The 22,681-nt window shown below is 37.4% G+C and overlaps 1 protein-coding gene across 3 annotated transcripts in view; it reads left to right on the forward strand.

The window, feature by feature from the left end:
• LOC137405550 (uncharacterized) overlaps positions 1–22,681 on the forward strand; it is a 41,384-nt gene that overhangs the window by 17,388 nt on the left and 1,315 nt on the right. For 2 of the 3 annotated variants that reach the window (XM_068091828.1, XM_068091830.1), the window contains exons 2-6: positions 14,265–14,297; positions 16,657–16,813; positions 17,388–17,556; positions 19,553–19,691; positions 20,926–21,071. In XM_068091828.1, coding sequence (XP_067947929.1) covers positions 14,265–14,297; positions 16,657–16,813; positions 17,388–17,556; positions 19,553–19,691; positions 20,926–21,071 — 644 coding nt within the window. The remainder of the gene's footprint in view (positions 1–14,264; positions 14,298–16,656; positions 16,814–17,387; positions 17,557–19,552; positions 19,692–20,925; positions 21,072–22,681) is intronic. The other variant, XM_068091829.1, reaches the window with a different exon arrangement.

A 22,681-nucleotide genomic window follows, 5' to 3' on the forward strand; every position in this document is an offset into this window, starting at 1 on the left:
CAAGTAAAGCAGCCAGCTGTCAGCTTGTCATCGATGACTACACTATGACTAACGACCTGGCTAATCATTTAGTAAACTGGCTGCGAAAGCTCTATTGTTCATATCAGGGTATGAAACAATCCATATCAAATATGGAATACTATTGAGCATTCATATTGAGCATTCCATATTCTAGTGTAGCATTAATATCGAGTGGATAACTCCAACAGTGTTAGGAGATCCAACGGTTAGACGCATCAGGCATTCAACTGTGAAGGACTCTGTAAATGAGCTTGGATTACCAAATAGCTAAACATGTGATATCAAATCCTAAATTAACTACGTTCACTTAACGATTATTTAATCAACTATTTAATCAACTATTTAATCAACTATTTCATCGACTATTTCATCGACTACTTCATCGACTATTTTATCGACTATTTCATCGACTATTTCATCAACTATTTCATCGACTATTTCATCAACTATTTCATCAACTATTTCATCGACTACAGTGTCGATGATTCACAGACTGTAAAAGTCAGATGATAGGTAAGATAGACTAGACAGAACTGTAAGGTTGAACCAAAAAGATTAAGTAAATTTTTTGTCTATTTGTCCTTCCCGTCAGCTCAGTGGTGATTTTATAAAGCTATTTTGCTTTGTACGAGCTGACAGGTAACCTCATCTCCTCCCTGTGTCACTGCCGTAACACCAGCACTACCTTTTACTGTCTAACAGTTTCTCTATGCGATATTCCGCTCAGATCAAGAGTGCGTTTGCTCCAGTGCTTTACTGTCTAGATCTAGCCTGTTTTAGAAATCCTTACTTTTCGGGTTATGTGATGGGGTGAACGTGAGATGTTTGTATCATTTGTAAATGTTTGTAAAAAATCGCGCAAGCTATTCCATTTCAAAAAAATTTCACGCTTGTTTGTTCCTTTTTCGAAAGTGGGCTGTACGTGAGATAAGAGCACACCGCTATAACTTCCAGCTTAGAATTTTTTATGATTTGTAGCAAAGCACCATCATTAATCCGCAACATGCGAATGTCCTTTGTCACTTATTGAAACCTGGTAGCTCCAGGTGTGCACAGTTCCAAATCTACATCTGCACTATGAAAACAGTTAATAATTAAAGTTTGGAGCCTTATACATATGTTTATCAGATGTCTTCACTGGTCATTGATGAAGCGGTTACAGAGTTTGTTGCAGAGTTTGTCACATGCCGCTGAAAGCATCGTGGAGAAGTTAACTCCAAGTTTATTCATATACCAAGCACACAACAAATACTAAGGTGATAGATCTTTCTTAATCTCTTGTTCTATGTACTCTTCTGGGGTACCCGTAGTGGATCACAAAGCACCCATATTTGTAGTGACGTTTACAGTTCACTCTCTTTGTGTATATCCAGTTTTTCATCAAGCCGTTTTTATGTATTGTTGCCCGCTTGATTTTTGTCTGATGAAAACGGCAGCTTATAAACAGAAGGAATAAACAAAAGTGGAACGCATAGTAATGCTTCATCAATTCGTTTGTTTCTACTAAATGTGGTCTCATGTAGAAACAATGTTCCTAACCGAGTTAATCACATCACTTAGTGATGTATTTCTTGGTTGCACTTGAAAAACTGCCTGCGATGATGATCTGATTGACATGGCATGGAAAACATGAGGCATTGAAAACGTTGATGTCTGGTTATTTGGCTCATTATTGGCGCTGACTGACAGCAGCTCTTACTCTGATTGAAACTACGCTTGATAGCCTGTTCAGTCCCATCAAATTGGTGGCACTGGCAACTTTACAGCCTTGTGCTATTCAGTACAATTCCTATTCTCTCTTTATGAATAGCCTCAGATCTCGCTACAGATATGCCCAAACCGCGTCCCTTCTTTCCCAAAGTGAATTAAATGTATATAGTAGTCTCTGATTCTTACACGCGATCATATAGAGGAGGTACAATCGGATACATCTAGCATTTGTAAAAGAATCACAATCTGTTTTCCGTTTATTGAGACTAGGTATATGAAGATACATGATTAGGTCTTGTTGACAGTAAATGAGCACTTTATTAAAAGCTCAGGCCTGAGATGTAGCCCACAAACAATAGTAATGTTTTAGGGCTACGATTTACGAGTTTAGGGCTACGATAACTGAACATTGGCCATCTAACTAACACTTTTGACGAAGGGTAAAAATGTTTTTACTGGATTCGTCTATGGGCTATCCATTCATCGGTGGAGCAATAACAGTGTGTATCACATTGCTGTGAAAATAGTATGTATAAGATAACTCCAAATTAATGAATCACAGTCCTAAACTCTTTAATGAAAAATAATTGTTATATTTTACTGAACATTCCTTTGGTCTAGGCATAAATAATCATAAGGCACGCCTAGTTAGTTTACAGTTTCATTTTTTGTAAGCTTGCCAAACACACCATACAGACACTAACACTTCTAAACACAACTTGTGCTGACTTAACACAACTAGTGCTGCCTTAACACTACTAGTACTGTCTTAACACTACCAGTGCTGACTTAACACAACTAGTGCTGACTTAGCACAACTAGTCCTGACTCAACACAGCAAGTACTGACTTAACACAACTAGTGCTGACTTAACACAACTAGTGGTGACTTAACACAACTAGTGCTGACTTAAACCATAACTGTCACATACAAATTGTATCATAATCCCTTGGTAAGTCAGACACGCTGATTCCGATTTTGTACTCAAAATAAAGATTGGTCCACTAACTTTCAGAGTAATGAAAGCTTTTTTACAGCGTTTTATTATCGGTCTCGAAAACAACGCAATCGGCACAACAAGCTCCGCCCATAAATGTGGGACGCAGCCTAGCTTTTCAGGAACGGATGTTAGGGATGTTTAGTCCGATTTAGAATGATGGAGATTCATGTCTTAAAACCCATTATTATCTAAATTCAGCCTGTAAAATAATCTCAGTCTTTTATGAAAGGTATATTATAAACTATTTAAAACTGCTCGTACCTTGTTACATGATGTTAAACAGGCTGAACGTCAAGAAAAATGAGCTCAAAAAAGCGCGATTTTATCACAAGCTAGCATTGTTATCGCGCTTTTTTGAGCCCATATTTAAATATGCAATGTTAAATAGGTTATTTACCTTTCAGAAAAGACTGAGATTATTTTAAAGGCTGAATTTAGATAATAATGGGTTCTAAGACACCCATCTCTATCATTCTAAATCGGTCTAAACATCCCTAACATCCGTTCCTGAAAAATTAGGCTGCGTCACATATTTGTGGGCGGAGCTTGTTGTGCCGATTGCGTTGTTTTCGAGACCGATAATCAAACGCTGTAAAAAAGCTTTCATTACTCTAAAAGTTAATTGACCAATCTTTATTTTGAGTACAAATTCGGAATCAGCGTGTCTGATTTACCAAGAGATTAGGATAAAATTTTTATGTGACAGTTATGGTTTAACACAACTAGTGCTGACTTAACACTACTAGTGATGACTTAGACCACTCGTCCTGGCTTTGACCACTAGTCCTGACTCAATACCACTAAATGGCTGACTTCACACAACCGATGCTGACTTGAAAACCTTTATGCTGATGTAATGCCGTAATTGGCATCATTGCAGTTTTTGGTCTTAACTATCTGTAATTTGAAAAAGAGCGTAGCTCGCGTAACTCATTGCTGCAAACTGAAGTGTATATTACTATATGATGAAGAGCATTACTGAGACGAGTGATGATTGAGATACCCTAGAGTGTGTTACGCGCTTCTTAGTAATTACTTGTGCGCTCAATACAATGGCACTGGCAGCTATTACATGTAGCATTACTTCCAGATAAACTGAAGCCATTTCCCAGGCAAAGGCGCCCTGTCCAATAACATCGGAGGTCAGCTATGTGAACTCTGAAAAAACTGATGCTCTCTGTGTTTGTCATAATTTGGGACGAGATCACTAGCTTGAACGCCCTGTTAACCTACTGGTGGCACCTGCTATCGCCTGTCAATCTTAGCACCGCTTTTTAGCGCAGTTATTTTTATTGTATCACGAGTCGTCAACTAGGCAGCAACTCGCGGGACGTGACGCAGCGATATCCTGCAGAGGTACTAACATGTCTGGCGCGGGTAAGAAGCTATTTTTATGACAAAGTTTGCCTTAGGCAAGCTGGAGGGGGGTGATTTGAGCAGATGACAAGCATGTCACTTCAAACTTAGGGCAGCAGTGTATGGGCAGGTTTGTCCTGTGGGTTTGAGTTTCACGCTGATAGCTTCAGTTGTTTCTTTAAACAAATCATGATCTCATTTGTCACACATTTTCATCTCATCAATAACAGGAATATGATAAATTCATCACTGAATAATTGTCCTCAACATTAAGAGCTTGCGTCACATCAGTAGCTTTTCCTTGGACTTGCGGCAGGATTGGACAATGCGTAGATGATTGTGTTCCAATGATTACATTGTTGTCCGTTTTACGCCAGCATCTGATGAGGAACTGTCATGTTTATTCCCCATTTTGTTTGTCTGCATTACACTCCCAGCTTGGCAAGTTTGTTGCTGGATTTTTGTTTAATATTAGTCTGGTGTCATATCCAACTCCTGCCAGTAAGAAAACTGAAAAACCGTGTGCCAGCTAAAATATGCAGTAGGTTTTTCAGATGATTATTCGTTAGCTAACAGGCGCGATGCCTATCACTTGGGCACAAGTTGCATGCATCAGTGATTAGGAACTTGCATTGGCGGGCAGGGATTCCAGTATTCTACTCTCTAACATTGCTGGCTATATGATTAGTCTTAGTTGTTTGTTGGAAAAGAGCGAGAAACTTCTGCCACAGCATGTACGATGGTAAGAACTATGAGACTGGCTATAATTAGGCTTCTCTCCAATTCTCCGACCCTTAAAGATTGTAGGAGGCAGGGCTTAGCTAGAATTCTGTCTTGTTTACCGTTGTTAATATCAAGTGTCATTGCAGTTTTTTATTAGTATGCGTTCGCTGCACATCTTGTCAGTTTTTGGTTGGGCTTTTATCTTACTAAACTGCTCTGTTCCATGTAATAGTTAAGCATAGGTGGCCCTTTGAACTGCCTTGCTGAATGTTTATACTGCTGTCACTGCAGCTAGAGGGTTAGGTGACTGGCAGCTCTTGAAAGCTGGCATGTTTTGCTTGTGATCGAAAGATGTTGGGGGTTGGCGAGCTGTTTTGTTTCAGTTGTTATTAGACAAGGATGTAGCGATGAACTTGAGTTGAACTAAAGCCATGGGGTGGCATTGTGAAGCTGCGTACTTGCTGCATACTTTGGTTGATGCAGGGCTAGGAAGTTAGGGTTTGCTTACATGTATTCTCTCAAAAGAGGTAAGCATGATTGACAATAGGGTTGGTAGTTTATGAGTGGCGCAAGGCATTCACTGTGTTTTCATGCTTTGGATGAGTTGGGAGTTGTCCACTGCCGACTAATTCCCACCCTACCGTTTCAATGATTTGGAGTTCCACTAATATACACCTTTTCAAGGTTTGAGCTAGGTCCCTCAAAACAAAACTTGTTAAAGTAAACTCGCTTTCAGGTCAAGGTCACTTTGCAATTCATTCGTTTTTGTTTACCCGATCTAAAAAAAATTATTTTGTCATCCTCATACGAGCGATCAAGGCTTGGCATGTTAATGTTCATGTAGAGACACAAAGTCAAGCAGGAACGGTAGTGAGTAGCAGTAGAACGTTTTTGTAAGGGAGAACTTTGCGGTTGTTTTTTACCTCTACTGAGGAGAGTTTAGCCGAGTATTGTCTATTTGAATCCATCAACAGTGAGCATTTCTATGATGTCAAATAGCACTCTTGCAGCGAATGCCTTTGCACAAACTTAGCAAAGCAAATTCGCATCGAATACGTTTATATGATACAAAGGGAAGCAACTCCGAAAACATTTGAAGCCTGGAAGCGCACTGATTCCGACTTATAAGAAATGAAGCATTTTTGACTGGAAATCAAATAGCCTCTGCGCTTCCATGGATCGGTGCTATTTGGGCACCGATCCATGGTGCATTATCTGGATAATAAATGTTTTACTATTTTATAATCACATTTACATGAGCTATTTATTAAAGTAATTTGAATATAGGCTTACCTGCGCTACTAAATTTCTTGTGTTCATGCTCTCAGAAGGGTTATTAGCTCTGCTTTTGCTAAACAATATATTAAAAGTGTTTAGTGACACTTCAGCCCCTTGTCTACAAACGTATAGTTTTTTCCTTGTGTTTAGGAAAATAAATTATTTGGGTAACATCATTTCCAGATTAGACTTAGATGTAGATAATATGTTTCAACAGGTTAAAAAGAACATTAAAATAACTTATCTGAATAATGCATACCAGTTACATTACATTTGTATCTACTTAAAGAATTAATATATATATATATATATATAACAGTAGGCTACTATGTTCAACCGTAAGGAGTCGTGTTCGCATGAACTGCCGTTACGTTGTTTTTTTTATCCACTATTAACTAACATTTTAACTATCTCAACAAACCGGTAACAAAACATATTGGCTCCGCTAGAGAACTCAATTATTCAGGTAGCTTGTGTGCAAGGTTGAGACCTAAGCCTGGTTCCCATATACGTCGCAAAGCACTGGCGACAGCACCGCAGGCTATTAGCGGTGAAATGAAAACCTACATGCCGGGTACCACTGAGGACCACCGGTAGTTGCCGGTGTCATCGCAATAGTTTAGCGCTGTTCAAATTTCACAAACGGCCGCAGGCAAAACCTTCTCGAAATGCACTGTACGGGTGAAGGTCACCATTATAGAAACGGCATGATGAGCGAACATTTTATTTGATTACGCCATTATATTTAGCGATGCAGCTTATGGGAACATATGCCGACGAACCTAACGTCGCAAACGTTTTGCTGCGCAAGTTACCACCAGAGTATCGCAATCGATATGGGAACCAGGCTTTAGAAAGTATCATTCGCCAAATTTCAGCGAATGTCTCTATTCTGTGAACATGTGATCCTGTGATTTGCGATGGTATTATTTGAACAATGTTAGCCCTACCACATGGTAAGTTATCCAGATAAGCATGTGCAATTTTCTTCTGAATCACATTTAACCTGCCGCAACCTTTTTATTTGTGTAAGGTCTTTATTAACCAAGTAATTGGCTCTACGTAAGACCACTGTTGATGGTTTCAGCACAAAGATTGTGTAATGTTTTCATTTGGAAAAAATGATTGCCGCAGTAGACTGAGCTGGTGTACTTTAATAGCATAGTTCACACTACTCAGTCTCGATGTTTCAGTTTCTTCACCAAAAGCGCTGAGGCTAAAAAGCCCAATTTCTCCTGGGAGGCACTTGGTCTATAAGCGTAGCCAAATTCGTGCCGAAAAGTTCCATCCTAGTGGGCAGCAATAGTTATTTGTTATTCACTTGGCAAGCACTTGCTGGTTTCAATTGCCACCCAGCATAACATAGTTGCTCCATGTTTCATACAAACAAGCTATCCAGATGTGTGACTGTACCTACACGCGTCTCTAACAAGACTAACAAGGGTAGAAAGCTATGTATTACCATATAATTATCCATATTATCGTTTATAGGGAGTTCTCATGCAGCAAAGCTATGTAGGACTTGTTACTAATTGGCTCTGTTTCGTAGAAGGGCTGACTCTTCGTCTTGTTATTTTGGGGTTAAGGGCGTGCTGCCTCTGGCTATACTCCTGCTCCACTGGGCTGCCGTGAGCTTTTTTGCTTGAAACGATACACTTTTTTCTTTTCTGAAATGGCACAGTTTTCGTTGCATACCGTGCCTCCTTCAAGTGGATTAACTTGTCCAAAGGGGGATTGCTGTCAAGGTTACTATGGGAATGGCTGTCGTGACTGCTGCATGCGTAAGTAAGATGTAGTGGTCGGTGTAAATATAGAATAGAAGACAGTGTAAGTATAAGGCTTGAGATAATGTAGGTGCAAGGCAGGAGACAACTTACATACAGATACATGGTAAAAATGATGTAAGTGCAAAATTGGAACAATATATATCTTGAAAATCTGATAATGAACAAGTTAATATTAACAATAGAGTTCAGACCAGAGCAGCTAAGTTGCCGTCGACCATCAGCTAGGTTGCAACAAGATGAGATTTTCCAAATATGGCAAGCATGAAATGAGATTGAAACTCAAATTTCAAAATTTTTTGAGGCTGAGACGAAATGTGGGGATGTGATTTTTAGATCGAGATTTCTTTAGTCTTGTTTGTAGCATACTTTTGGCTGTAACTTTAAAGCTAGCTAAATATGCAAAACTAATGTTGTGAAACAATGTAAAGATATTTTTATATCTTATAAAGATATCTTATAAATTTATGTATTTTATAACATTAAGACAAAATTTCACTACCTTTTGGCCTGTGGTACCACTCCAGACACGCCCAACATTAAGTTGAAGTTTAGAACTACAGGCTTTGTCAGAAGTTCCTGAACGTTCTCACGCTTTTTGATTTTTGAATTTCCAATCACTTGCATCGCTTGGAGAAGTGAAGGAAGCCACTATCTATCACTTTCCGAAGTATCAAAGTCTTGAAATCTCGTAATTTTGTAAAACTCGAGACCGAGAAGTCGCGAGTCTTCATCAAAACTGTTCACCAGAAACTCGTCTCATTCCAAACCATGCTGTAACTTGCCGGTCAGATTTGTTGATAGCTTGGAGACTCCAGTGGTCACAGATTTGAGATTGTAAATTCGTTTCCACAATCGCCTAAGATGAACTTTCCTTAATTGAGTTTGTAATTAATTAATTTATATTCTTAGAAGTGTTATAGCAATCAGCATACCACTCCTTTGCTGCTGACCACATGGGAATGCCTTTGTACAACGCTAACTCGTAAATAAAACTGCTCTACAATTTACAGATGTTGAGTCTCGCACTGCCGTTATCGTGAAAGGATAACTACAAGTCATGTTATTATCACCTGTTTTATGAGCTCGCAGCGCGGATAACTCTATCACTATGTTTCCATGATGCGCAGTGCTTCGGAGTTGCGCTATCTCCGAATCATGGAAACGGTGTCTTCGCACTGAAATCACTGCGCACTGATCAGTGCGAAGCCAGTGCAAATTCGCAGCAAAGAAACAGCGACTGCGCAGTGGCTGCGCATAGCTCTCATGCCGTGGATACGGATTCTTCGAAGGCCATAAACTAGTACAAAGGTTGTCCTGCTAATCTTGTTTTTTTTATTCTTCCGATCTTCTTTCACCTAAATTTAATTATGGTCTGCATTCATGAGGATGATGAGGTGATTACTTTCCTGGACTTTGTTATCGATGCCAACACATTTTGAAAAATAGGTGACAAGTCCTAAATTAACGTATAAATAATATATTACTTAAAAATACTTATTAAAAATATATTACTTTGTAAAAAGTGTGTTAAGGTTTGTAAAACCTTGTGAATGTGTATTGTAAATAAAAGTATAATGACGACAGAATCATAAAAAGACCGTTTATGACGTTCGGTATCTGTGATCGATTCTATTTCTCCATCAGGCGATTCGATTTATACAATTTCTCTTCTCTGGCTAATTTGCTGAAATTCTGAAAACCACTGCGCAGCATGGAAACGTACAATCCCCTCGACTTCGGAGAGGGCTGCTTCGCAGTACTGCGCACCATGGAAACATAGTGTATGTACAAACAGCAACAATCTACTCGAATGTGTCAAATATGAGTGAGAATTTATGTATGGGTGTTGTTTTATTTTTATAGGTCACAAACCAGCTGGCAGTTATCCGTTCTGACAAGTACTTAGGCTTTACAGTTGAAGCAACTCTTAAAAAATGACATAACATAGGAATTTAAATAACTTAATACAACAATAATTTATTCATACGGATATTCACACACAGTCATGCGTAGTCAATTCCCAGATCTAAAAAGTAATTTTTTCACAATGCTCATGCGAGCAACCCATCTTTGGCATGTAAATATTCATGTGAAAGTCAGAAGTCAAACAAAAACAGCAGTGAGTAGCAGTAGATAGCAGAGACCCATGTGGCTGTGTCCTGAGGTGTGCTGAAATATTTTTACTTTTGCAGAGGAGAGTTTAGTTGAGTATTATCATTTCAAATCCATCAGCGTTAAGCGCTACTATGATGTGGAATATTACTATCATGGCGAATACTTAGCACAAATGTAGCAAAGTGACATGGCGGAAAATGCGGTCAAATTTTACTGTTTCTATGAATCGGAGTGGAAGCAACTTTGAACCCATTTGAAGCCTAGATGGAAGCATGAAAACGCTCCAATTCAGACAGCATTCTCGGCATTCTCCTTAATAGACTTGCATTTTTTGGTATGCATGTTGAGTGTTGGGATGTAAAAATGATCACGGCCTCCACATCTTAATTTGTGTAGGTTACGTATATTTATTTGAAAACTAGGTGAATGCCCGGCGTTGCCAAGGTAATCAAAAATACTTTGTACAAAAAATTAATATTTATTTAACATAGAACAACAGTTATACCATCCTAACTTTTAAACTTTATATCATGAGAAAAATGTTTTGTGCAGTTCAAAAAATAAAAAATAAAACAACTATAAAGGTTTCAAACATTTTCAAACAACTGTACCTTTTAAATTTCATATCATGAAAAGAGTGTTTTGGTGAAATGAACTGAGAAAAAAAAATTTAATTAATCAAAAAACATCAAACCTCAATTATCTGTTTCAACATCTAATTCATTGTATGGAGAATTTGTTCCTAAGTTCTTACCAAGCCGAATGAATCGGCCGTTCGGGCTGATTTTATTTTGACTGGGCCGATCAAATCGGCTGTTACAAAATTGCTCAATAATTTTTCTGATTAGCTCATGCTTGCTAGTTTACTCAATAATAGGAAAAAAAACAAAACATAGATAAGTTTTCTGTTGGAGTCGCTGAGGTAATTTCCATTTTACTCGTTTTGCAAATAAAAATTATCTTCAAGAAAACAATCGTAACTGCTACTCTGAATATGGACGAGGAAAACGTTTTAGGTCATTTAGATTCCGATGGCAGTTATTTTGAGGCCAAAAGCTCTTCTGAATCAGACGATCAAAAAGATCAAGAAGATGTTCAAACTATTTAGTGTTATTATAGCTTTTGTATGTACCTCCCGAGTTAGAAAACAGAGGATTACTTATGTTAATGACATAGCCCACTCAGATTTTTGCTATTACACAGATAATTAAAGTAGCAGCACTGACTCTGATGGTAATGAAAGTAATAGTTTTGTAAAGGTAAGGAACATTGCGTGAACATCGTTTTGGAGCACCTGGTGTGCAGCATGCAAAATGGGCTGTCATTTATTATTAATTATATTAATATTTTATTAATTAATAATAATATTAATTTACTGTATTCTCTGTTTGTGCTCATCTAGTGCAGTCTGTACGCTTGAATATTATTAATTTGTTTCGAATAAAACTGCTATAAAATGAAAAATAATGATGTTAATCCTTAAAAATTTTGTGCAGATGTTTTTCACACTTAGTTTTGCCGAATCCTGTAAAACCACCTTCAAGAGTAAAACACTACCTTTCCCCACAACTCCTAAAACAAGGGAAAAATTTTATGAAATTGTCTCCCCATGATGTATGGTCAAAAATAGCGTATCTAATGAACATTTACAATCTAGATTATAATGCAGTTAGATTCTTCACTTTGTTAGCTTTCAGAAAATGTATGCATTGACTAGGTTTAATTGACAACTGTTTTATTGATTAGGGATTAGCCACTTGCCTCAATTATTCCCGAAATAGACTGTCATTTGAGAAATTTTTATGGTCGGTACTTGGGTTAAATACAATGATTGTTTATATCATTCGACAAGTTTGTTTCCTATTTTACAACCTAAAGATGAACTCACACAGAATTTTAGTAGATTTTATCAAAAAGCATCAGTATCTTCTCATGATTTGCCATTGTTTTTGATATTTGACATGATCTAACTGCCAGGATATTTTAAGATTGAAATTGACAAAACTTGATCGCAGTTAAAACGCTCAGAAAAAACATACGTATCAAAATGACCTCACTAGTCGCGCGGCTGCCATTGCGTTCAAGTTGCTACGCATTACGCGTCTTTATTCTGCAGTGTCTTTGTCGAGGTGCAACTATAAAAGATGCATAGTACGGGTGCAACTACGGTGCAACCCGTACTTTTGCTTGGATCTGAATCCAAACAAGGATCTCATTCAGACTACTTTATCTCTGAACACAAATTAAATCGAATTGAAGCTTGCTGTCTCAGCTTTATATTAATATTATTTTCATTGCCATCACTTCAGCAGTGTGAGTTCACCTTCAACTCAGGAAAATTGCTCGAAATGCGATAAGAATCATTTTATATGTTGTTTCGCAACGTGATACTCGGTCAAAAATCTGGCACACATCTGAATGTTTCACGTAATAACTCTATAAGTGTATTCATGTGTTGTGCGGTCCTGGTGTCAAACAAGTAACCTTTAAGTGGCAATGACATCTCTTCCCTTGTTAGCCGTAAAGTCTATTCATGCTAGTCTATTCCCGAATGGAGCAACACAAATGCTTAATAGTTCATGACCTATAATCCTCACCAAACTTTCAACTTCCAAAGCAGAAACTGTTTAAACGTTGCTATTTGAAAGCTTGAGTTTTAAAACTATGGCTCTCCAAATATACAAAAAGAATGGCATGGAGAACGTAAGCTTAGCATGGCTTACAAATGATTGCTCTATAGTTTCTGAGAGTAACTCAATAACTTTATAACTCCCAAGCCATGACATCTGAGAGTTTCAAGGCTAAACATAGAGGTAAACAATACTTATCTCGTACTTGCTTGCGGATGACAACAATCGATGACAACAATCGTGTAAAAGGCATTTATCGCTGCCAAAGCAATCTTTGCCCTTCAACCACATTCTTCCTTACCATCAGTAATTGCACTGCCAGAATTGTGGCTTGCCAAAACAATTGTTTTTGAGATTATTGATTGAAGAATAATCCTCAATAACTGACTTCACAAAACTTACAGAACGTGCTGATACATTCGTTACTCTAAAATTCTAAATAATACAGAAGAGTGAGTTTGTAGTGAAGACTTTGTAGAGTAGGCTAATAATGGTAAAATCTTGAGATTACCAAGAGAAATGTTAAAATAAATACTAAATATAGAATATCTATCATATTATCATGTTTAATACTTGATGGGAGTCGTGATAACCCTGTGTACGGGGAGCGATGATGACCCTGTACGCTGTTAGTAGGCCAAACATGATACAACATCTTGACTGTGGACAAGCATATCATTGCTAACTCATGAGTTAGTAATCTACCAATGTAACATATTTTAGTGGTTTTTCATCTAGGTTTTTAAGCGAAATCTTGCTAAGTTCTAAAAACTGTCTTTCCAAAGATTCTGTTGGGTGAGACATTGCAGAATACAGGACATATTTCTGGTGACGTAACTTATAGGGCACTTAAGGGGTGTGGCTAGTTTTGATATGTTAACAAGCACAAACAGTACTTGTGTTCATCAATGGCATGAGTTGTAGTGGAGAATCGAAAGATTGTTGTCAAGTGTATGAACAATTATTTGAGACCAACATATAAGTATAGCTCCTTGTGGTTGTAATTCACACGTCTATGATAGCTCACAGGTCTATGATGGTTTACTGGTCTATGATGGTTAACTGGGCTAAGATAACTCAAAGATCTATGATAATTCACAGGTCTATGATAGTCACAGGTCTAAGGCAATCTCTGGGCTATGATAGTTCGCTGGGCTAAGATAAGCCAAACATGGTATAGAATCTCCGTAGTGGTAAAAGCTATAGTTCAAGACAGGCTTGTTGTGCTAAGACAGCTTACTTTACTATAGTTTACTGGTCTATGATAATTCATAGGTCTATGATAGTCACTGGTCCATGATAGCATGGTGGGTTATGATGGTTTGTCGGTGAACTGCGGTCACTGGGCTAAGATAGTTTACTTTGCTATGATGGTCGACTGGTTTAGGTTCAATTGCTGATCATTATATAAGTGTAATTGTCGTGACCACTTCATATAATGACTACATTTCATTAAGCCTCCATATCTCATTTCCATATAGCAATAGTTTGATACGCTGCGGTTATTTTCGCCAGCGTAGCCTATAATCCTAGAGACCTTTAGAGTAGAGAGCTTGATTTCATTCATCCGAGTGTTTGCTGTTGAGAGCTATCCTATTGATTTGCGTCCGACACAACTAACTCTCTCCTCTTCTCTCGATGTAGGCTGCCACTGCGCTGCCATGGTGCAGGTACACGGTAAGATTCTACTTCCTGTCTCTCAGGCCATAGGATGGCCAGCGCTCGGTGATTGGTAAAGCTTTTTTTATCATTCAAGTGATTAACCATGATCGGAATGCGCTGTAACCTAGTTAACTGACTCAAGAGATGCTGGTAGTGTTTTTGTTTGCCCGTTATTTGAGTTTGGGTGAAGTTGTTATCTGTTGCCACTAACGGTCACGCACACTAATGACTGAAGTAGATTAATTTCTTGCTTAATTTGCCATGAAGTCTTGAAACTTGCAGCCCAAACATGCCTGACAATGGTCTAGGTGCAGCTGCTAATGCCAACGAATGAATCCACTAAATAAAAAATCTACTAAACATGGCTAATAGCTAAGAAACTTTACACTTCATAATTATATACATGTAACTGGTGACACTGTCTGTCGACAGCAGCCATTACCTCGTGGTCTATATTACCTGATCTACAGACAACATGTTGGGTTGAACTCCCCGACTAACTCGACTAACTCGGCCATTATTGGTGACAGGAATGACATACAACCTTAAATTGCTCTCTGCAACTGGGTATGTCTCCAGTCGTCGAGGTTCCTAGCCACTGAATGTAAACATCTTTAGCTAAGATTATAGAGCCAATGTTTATGCAGCAATGATCTTATAAACACACTCAGCCTCTGCTTGCAGTACGTTAAGCAGACACCATGCTTGATCATTGAGGGATTTCTTTCACACATTTTATATACATTGGCTATAAGACTTCTCCCGAAAAAGTACATTGAGAATATAAGGACGAATGATTACCGATTGATTACATATTTCTTAATTATTAGTATTATAGCTAATATGGCTATATAGTAATATAATTTAAATAGCTATATATAGTACTATAGCTTGCATAGCTATATACTATTATAGCTTACGAATGGTGCCACTTCCAAACTCCCAGTTTACTGTTAGCCCCTGCGATTGTAGCAGTGAGCCATATGATGTTGTAGCCGCATGCCATGTTGTATTGTAATAGCATGCCCTGTTGTATTGTAACAGCATGCCATGTGGTATTGTAGCAGCGTGCCATACGGTATTGTAGCAGTGAGCCATGTGGTACTGAATCAGTACGCCATGTGGTATTGTAGCAGAATACCATGTGGTATTGTAACAGTTTGCTATGTGGTATTGTAACAGCGTGCCATACGGTATTGTAGCAGTGAGCCATGTGGTACTGAATCAGTACGCCATGTGGTATTGTAGCAGAATACCATGTGGTATTGTAACAGTTTGCTATGTGGTATTGTAACAGTGTGCTATGTGAAATTGTAGCAGAATACCATGTGGTATTGCAGACTACTTCACCAAACGCACTTTGCTTATGGGAAACATAATTATAGTTTATTTAAAATCCCAGATCTATGAACAACTTACAATCTATGAAAAATTCTTACAATTGACAGTGATCCTTGTACAGTCTGAGTAATCATGAATAGGGATTGGTTAATGATATGAGAATAACAAACATTGTTATCAAAGCCTGCAAGTAACTAGGAATATCCTTGTAGTCTAAACCTATCAAGCTATGACTAAACGCGAGTGATTGGCTGATGTAATGTTCCATCTCATGTTTGCTAAACACCAACAGCGGATGCCAAAGATACAGAATCTTTGCTATAATGAAAACTACGTCTGTTCATCCTCAGCCAGAATTGGATGTCAAGATTAACATTGCATCGTACCAGATTTGAATTCAAAAATTCAGGCTATGCGGCCGGGTGCACTACCATCTGTACCACTAGACCATGCGCAGAAATGCACAATATCTTATGACGCCCCAGACTATTAGGATACTAGGGAATATAACAAGTATCTAGTAACATGCTAGACTCATTTGATGACCAGAGTGACTCGGTAGACAAAATTATTTAATAGCTACTTTGAAATGAGTGAGTGCAGACAACTTGTAAAAATCGTTGTGATGATTTATTCATTCTAATCGGATGATAAGATCTGGTATAAGAGTGTTATTTAAGGTTGACTCATAGCTTGCGATTAAGTCTACAGGAACATGTAACATTACTTATTAATTTTCTCTTGTTGTATTATGTTGCAGGCGTGTGAATGCCAAAACACCCGCCTTTATTACCTCACATTAAACACCCACACAGTGAGAGTAGCTGATAGCCTTAACTGGTACTACTTACATCCCAGCATGAACTAAGCAAAAAATGTCTATTTGATATTTTTACAACTTTTTAAATCAAAATTTTGCTTTTTGCCTAAAAATAAATATATTTAGAACTTACAAGAAATGAAATCGAGGAGTAAAATATACTCCAAGTATCGTTTCTGTGAGTGTAGCCATTGTTCTCATTTCTGTTTACAGCCGACTACAGGGTGGGCAGCTGCTACCACTGCCTTGTCAATGTTCCTGCCGGCAGTCTCGTAGCCTGGATTCTGCTGGTTCTCTCCACCATAGGATGGGGTGTCAGCACTTGGCTTGGAATAGACAAGGGAAGACAACTGCTCCTTTTCTTTCAAACGTATGTATTCTTTATACGTGTATTTTGGATGTAACATCACGTAACAGGAGTATATTTAAAGTGAAATAAATGTCCCTCGTCATATCTTGGTAAACATAAAGGTTATATAGTATTATATAAAGGTGTACAAAAAGAAATGTATTGGTAGATTTGAAAATGGGCAAGTATATCTTACCCAGCACTGAAGCGGATACACTTACAATTGTGCTTTGCGCCTATCCAAACAAACAAGTTTCCAAAAGAAATCATGTATAGATTGTAGCTAACCGCATGCATCTTGAACAGCCGACTTTTGGTGAATTCCCGGACAAAGTTTAGGCGTGTTGGCATTTATTTTTATAAAATTCAACTGTTTTGTTTTAATAAAACAGTCCAGATGCGTATAAATGTTAATACAGCAAAACCATAAAGTGGTGGACTTAATTAACATTCCAATCCTTTAAAGCCGCATTGTAGAAGAAAAGACAACTCCTGACGATCATGTTGCTCTTATATGATGTCAAACCCATAGAATCAAATCATTTACAACTCTCTTCTCCTAAACACTCAGTCTATGTTGATGACGATGTTGTAGTGAAGCGGAGCTGACATATGAAGAGATAGCCCTCATTGCAATAACTATTTCAACTGTTATTATTGCTATCGTCTTTCTCGTCATCTCAACCTTCTCTTCCCAAAAAATGAGCCGCTATTCCTTCTCCAGCAGTAAGAAGAACACGTTTGGCTACTGCCTGTCTGTCACAGTAAGTAGGCAGGATACTAGGTCTCTTATCTGATGCCGCGCTGACGCCAACATTTTTGTAGCTGTTTGTCATGTAAAAAGTTCTCAGTTTCCATATGAGTTTCCTTATCCGTCTCAAGTTTAGAGAACATACACCAGTTTTAGCCTTAGATTGGAGTATACGAAGGCCCATGTTAATGTCGGGTAGGGTTTGTTGGTAATCAATGAATCATTTGCCTATTTGCTGCAAAATTATAGTCACTCATGACTTTGGCACTCATGACTTTTGGTACATACGGTCATTTAGTACTTAACCATTTGAAACCTAACAACCGGTTTTTCAACATTGCGTAGGGTGTGTCAGAATCCCTATCGGTCGAAATTCCGGCATTCATATGGCTTTGTTTATGAAAGTTGTTTCTAAGTAACAGCATATACCAATCAAATTAATTCTTGCACAGGATGTTAAACCAGAAATGTCACTTCTATTTCTAACAGTTTCAAATATCTTTACCCACTTTCATCGTTTTAATAGCAAACTTTATTAGAACAATATTGCGAAAAAATCGATAGGACTCGTTTGTTAGTCGGTCATAAATGATTGTGATGCAAATAAAGAATTGTTTGATACTAACTATGATTTTGCAGCATATTTTGAGTCATGAAATGATGTGCTCAATGCTACTGTAAATATTTTACTAACACATTTTATTCACTGACATGCACTGACAAAAGCAGTCAGGGTTCAAAGGGCTAAAGCCTTTGATACAGCTATTGGTACTTACAGCTATTGGTACTTACAGTTATTGGTACTTACAGCTATTGGTACTTACAGTTATTGGTACTTACAGTTATTGGTGTTTACAGTTATTGGTACTTACAGCTATTGGTACTTACAGTTATTGGTACTTACAGCTATTGATACTCACAGTTTTTTAAGGCATAGTTTGGTTTTACTAAATATTGATTAATTTTCTCTTCAAACTAGTCAAAACTTATGTATACAAAGCTTTTAAAATTTTATAAAAATAATATATTTCAGCATCGTGAATAATTTGTACAAATGGATGCAATACTCAAGCGTTTCTTACTTCCCATAATTCAAACTGCAAACAAAAGTCATAATAAATGATTCATCATTTGTTTAAACCATATTCTGGTTGCAGCTATTTAACTAAATTTGATGTTAAAAAAAAAGAAATATTTAAATGGCTTCCAGCCAGTGATGATTTACCGTGTTACTTTAGTAGCTGATCTAGTTAAAAATGTATTAGACTAATTATTCTGTACAAATATGTCACTTTTAAACTAGTTCTTAATTTTATGTGAAAAAAGTTGAGCCAAAATTAAATGAATGACATATAAATGAAGGCATCATCTATCCTCATGATTGGTGACTGGTAAATCTAAGTTTATATGAGCGAAAACAAGTAACCAAAACTTCATGACATTTGTTTGCTAATGCTTAGGGGTTTTGATGAAGAATGCTGCCGTTGTGTGTAGAGTGAAACCTTCAAAAAATGATTTTTAGTTTATGCATTGCGTGTAAAATTTATATGAAGGTAAAACCTTAGACTCATCAACTAGGATAGAAAGGTGAAATATTGGAGTCTATAAATCGTACTTAGAAGTTGAAAGTTGAACTTTGAGTTATATGCTGTTCTCTATGCTGAAAAACAGATTTGAGAATCAAGTCTTCTGACTAGCCATAACATGTATTGATGTAATTACAGCATTGCTTATACCAGCTAATAGCTGCTAGACACTCACGCAGATCAATACTAACGCTGGTAGCCAGATTTGATTTAGACACAAAAAAGATTGAGATCAATATAATATCGCTGCATGCTGCAATTTCTCTGCTGATATGAATGTTAGTCTATATATCAGTGAAAGAGCAAACGCGAGCCAATTCAGCTCTTGAGTGTTCCTAGGTGCAACACCTAACTCTTTATAGATGCGGCATACAATCATATTTGCTAGCCTTGATCTTGCCAGTCTATATCCTCCTGTTGCAGGTGATCGTACTGTCATTTCTCTGCGTTATCTTCTGGACCGGAATGATAAGCCTGACAATGCTACCAGTTGGAGCTCTTTCTATAATTCACTTGCTGGTCAACATGGAATCCCTTGAATGCATTCACCCTAAAAGCTATGGTGAGCCATTCTGATTTGTTGACCATTGTACAAACTGACTTCCTTTCCTCGACTACTTCGTACGGCATTAGTTAGCCATCTCAACACACAAATAAGCAATTTTAGGGTGTGTAGGACAAAGGGTGACAAATCTGAAATATCTACATTTTCTTTAGTAGCTTTGTTTTCGTTAGGTAAATTAAATATATACATATATAATCTATTTAATAAAAAGTCTATAGAAATTTGTACTAAATGGAAATATTTTAGAGTTGTCGCCACTATAAATATGGCATTTGAAATATTTGTGAAAGTTGCTTGGGAAATTTTTGCATACACTGTTTTCATAGAGTCGCTCCATGACCTAAATATTATAATTTTTACGTAAACTTTAATAACTGTTTTATGGAGACACAACTTGATGCAATCGTTTTTAGACAAGATATGTCATAGTTTTAAAAAGTATTTAAAAATACGCGTTACTAGAATGCTAGGAAACCCATCAGAGGAGTTCCGACTTTTGGCAGATCACAGGAAAAGAATCCAATTGAATGATCCAAATTGCCATTCCAAGAATAGTTTATTGCCCTATTCATTCATTTAGGAATTCGCCTGGAGGGTTTAAACCTGCAGACAGCAACAACAAATATAAGTATGGCTTCTTTTTGCTAGCAGGCGTTTCTGCAAGCACCAGCATGCTGTTGCACTTTACAAGTGTGTTGTGGTAGTTTGGAGTTGTGTTTCTATGAGTAGATAACCCCTAAATTCAGCTGATATTATTTGCATTAATTTTGCTATTTATAGTCAGGTCTATCATATCAGCTGCCCGAAGCTTTCGATATGTTAGTTTATAATTCACCTTCATCCTATTGACAGGACTATATACAACTACATGTATATACAGCTACATGTATATACAACTACATGTATATATAGTATAAATACATATGTGTGTATAATATATGATATATATACATGTGTGTGTGTATAATCATTTGTGCGTGTATGCGTGGGTATATAGCATTAATAATAATTAAGCATCTGTGATGCTTCCTTCTTAGAATAAATTTTTTAGTTATCTTCCATGCTTCAAATGATACTACAAAATTTCTTTTATATCTTTGAAAATCGCTATATATATTTTCGGTTCAGTTTCATGTGCTGATGTGATTGCCATGCTGTATCTCTTGCAAGTAACTTGGATGTAACATGACTATTTTTTAATAGTTATATAAACCATGATGATCGTTTTTAGGTGTCGGACTGATTGGTGGCAACAGCACACCTTACGCTGACCTGCTCTGTAATGAAGATTTGGACACATGGATGGAAGATGCTTGGAAGACACTGCTCCCTCTCTTGATCAGTATTGGCTTTGCTATCGCAATTGAAGCCTGCATGGTATGATATAACCATTGCTCATAAAGACTGGTTCACATCGTATGTCGACGTTGCCCTTTCAGCGATTATTCTGTGACTACGTGCACCATAAATCGGTGGCATCTTCGAGGCGGCACTGATACATCTAGGGAAATTGCAGCTGTCAAACTTTTCCGGTAGTCCACGGTGTGTCTACGACAGCCTGCGCAGTGTGCACCACTTCGGTCAAGGTGATTGGCTGTCGTGAATTGCTTAATCTATATTTTCTTTCATGACAGTTGCTGCGGGACCAGTATTTCATCATTTCCATGACCACATTGTATAAGAGACCGCTAGATAGACACCGCTAGAGACCGATAGAGTGGTTGGGTTTGCGATAGTGTGAACATTATTATCACAGACGACCGCCAAAGTATTATGGGATGAACTCGACATGGCGATATAGTGTGAACCGTATAGCGTTGAATTTGTAAACAATAATGAGAAATTCTTTTCATGCCATTAAATGACTTGTCGAGACGCCAAGTGTTTTTGAGCTGTGACTAAAAATATGCATTGAAAAATGAGTCGACAGACTTTGTTGCTACATGATTAATGACTTGTTTTACGGAGTTTTGTTAAAGGGTGACTTGCAACAAAATTCACATTACAGTTATTTGGTATCAAAAGATTCACCTGTCTTACACTGCTTACATTTTGGTTATTGTTTTGACATGTGATGTTATCACGGGAATTGAAAGATTGATAAAAGGCTCAATATAAAACGTCTCGTAGCCCTAGTTTATGACAAACACTTTGGTTCTACCGAAAAGCCTGTATCAACTATAGATGCTTGTTACTTTACAGTTTTGTTTTAGCAATCTTGTTTTACCATTTTGTTCAGATACGTCCATTTGAGCTGTTTTGGAAAGAGATTCCAATCTATGGCAGTTTTGTAATGGCGGCGATTAACTGTTTGTTTTTGAGCTTTTAAGACTTTGTAATCACATTTCCACATATTTTGCACCTACAACACAGCAGAGTAAGACATGGTGAATCTTTTGATACCAAATAACTGTAATGTGAATTTTGTTGCAAGTCAACCCTACAACCTTAAGCTTACAACGCTCAACTTGACACTCCATAACTGAATAATACAACTACTAATTAATAAACTCAATATAAGGCATTTTAGCAACAGCTGTACACTAAACCGGTGTCTGCTTCTTTTGGCGAGCAATTAGCTGTCGCAATCATTAGCCAGTGAAAGACAACCCACTTGACTAAGGCTAACCATTGTCAAAACAAAATTTAACCCACATGATTGGGTAGAGCGTGTAACTTAATTTGGAGTTAGAAATCATTTACAACCTACCGAGAAATGATATTTTTATCAACAATTTAAGTTATTGCAGTGTTTGTGTCTCACTTGTACATAATGCAAGTTTATTTGTTGCTCATGAACACATATATGTTAGGGTGACTTTGAAACTTTTGATGTCTTATTGTGCCATGTTCAGATAAAATAGTACAGGTAATGACCACCATGCGTCTTATTTGATCTTTTCTAATCATGTCACTCTTTAAACGTTTGAAAACATCTAAAAAGTAAAATATTCTAGTGATGCGTGGGCGGAGCTTGTAGTTCCAGG

The sequence above is a fragment of the Watersipora subatra genome, chromosome 10 (genome assembly GCF_963576615.1).
Source record: "Watersipora subatra chromosome 10, tzWatSuba1.1, whole genome shotgun sequence".
NCBI classification, from domain to species: Eukaryota; Metazoa; Bryozoa; class Gymnolaemata; order Cheilostomatida; family Watersiporidae; genus Watersipora; species Watersipora subatra.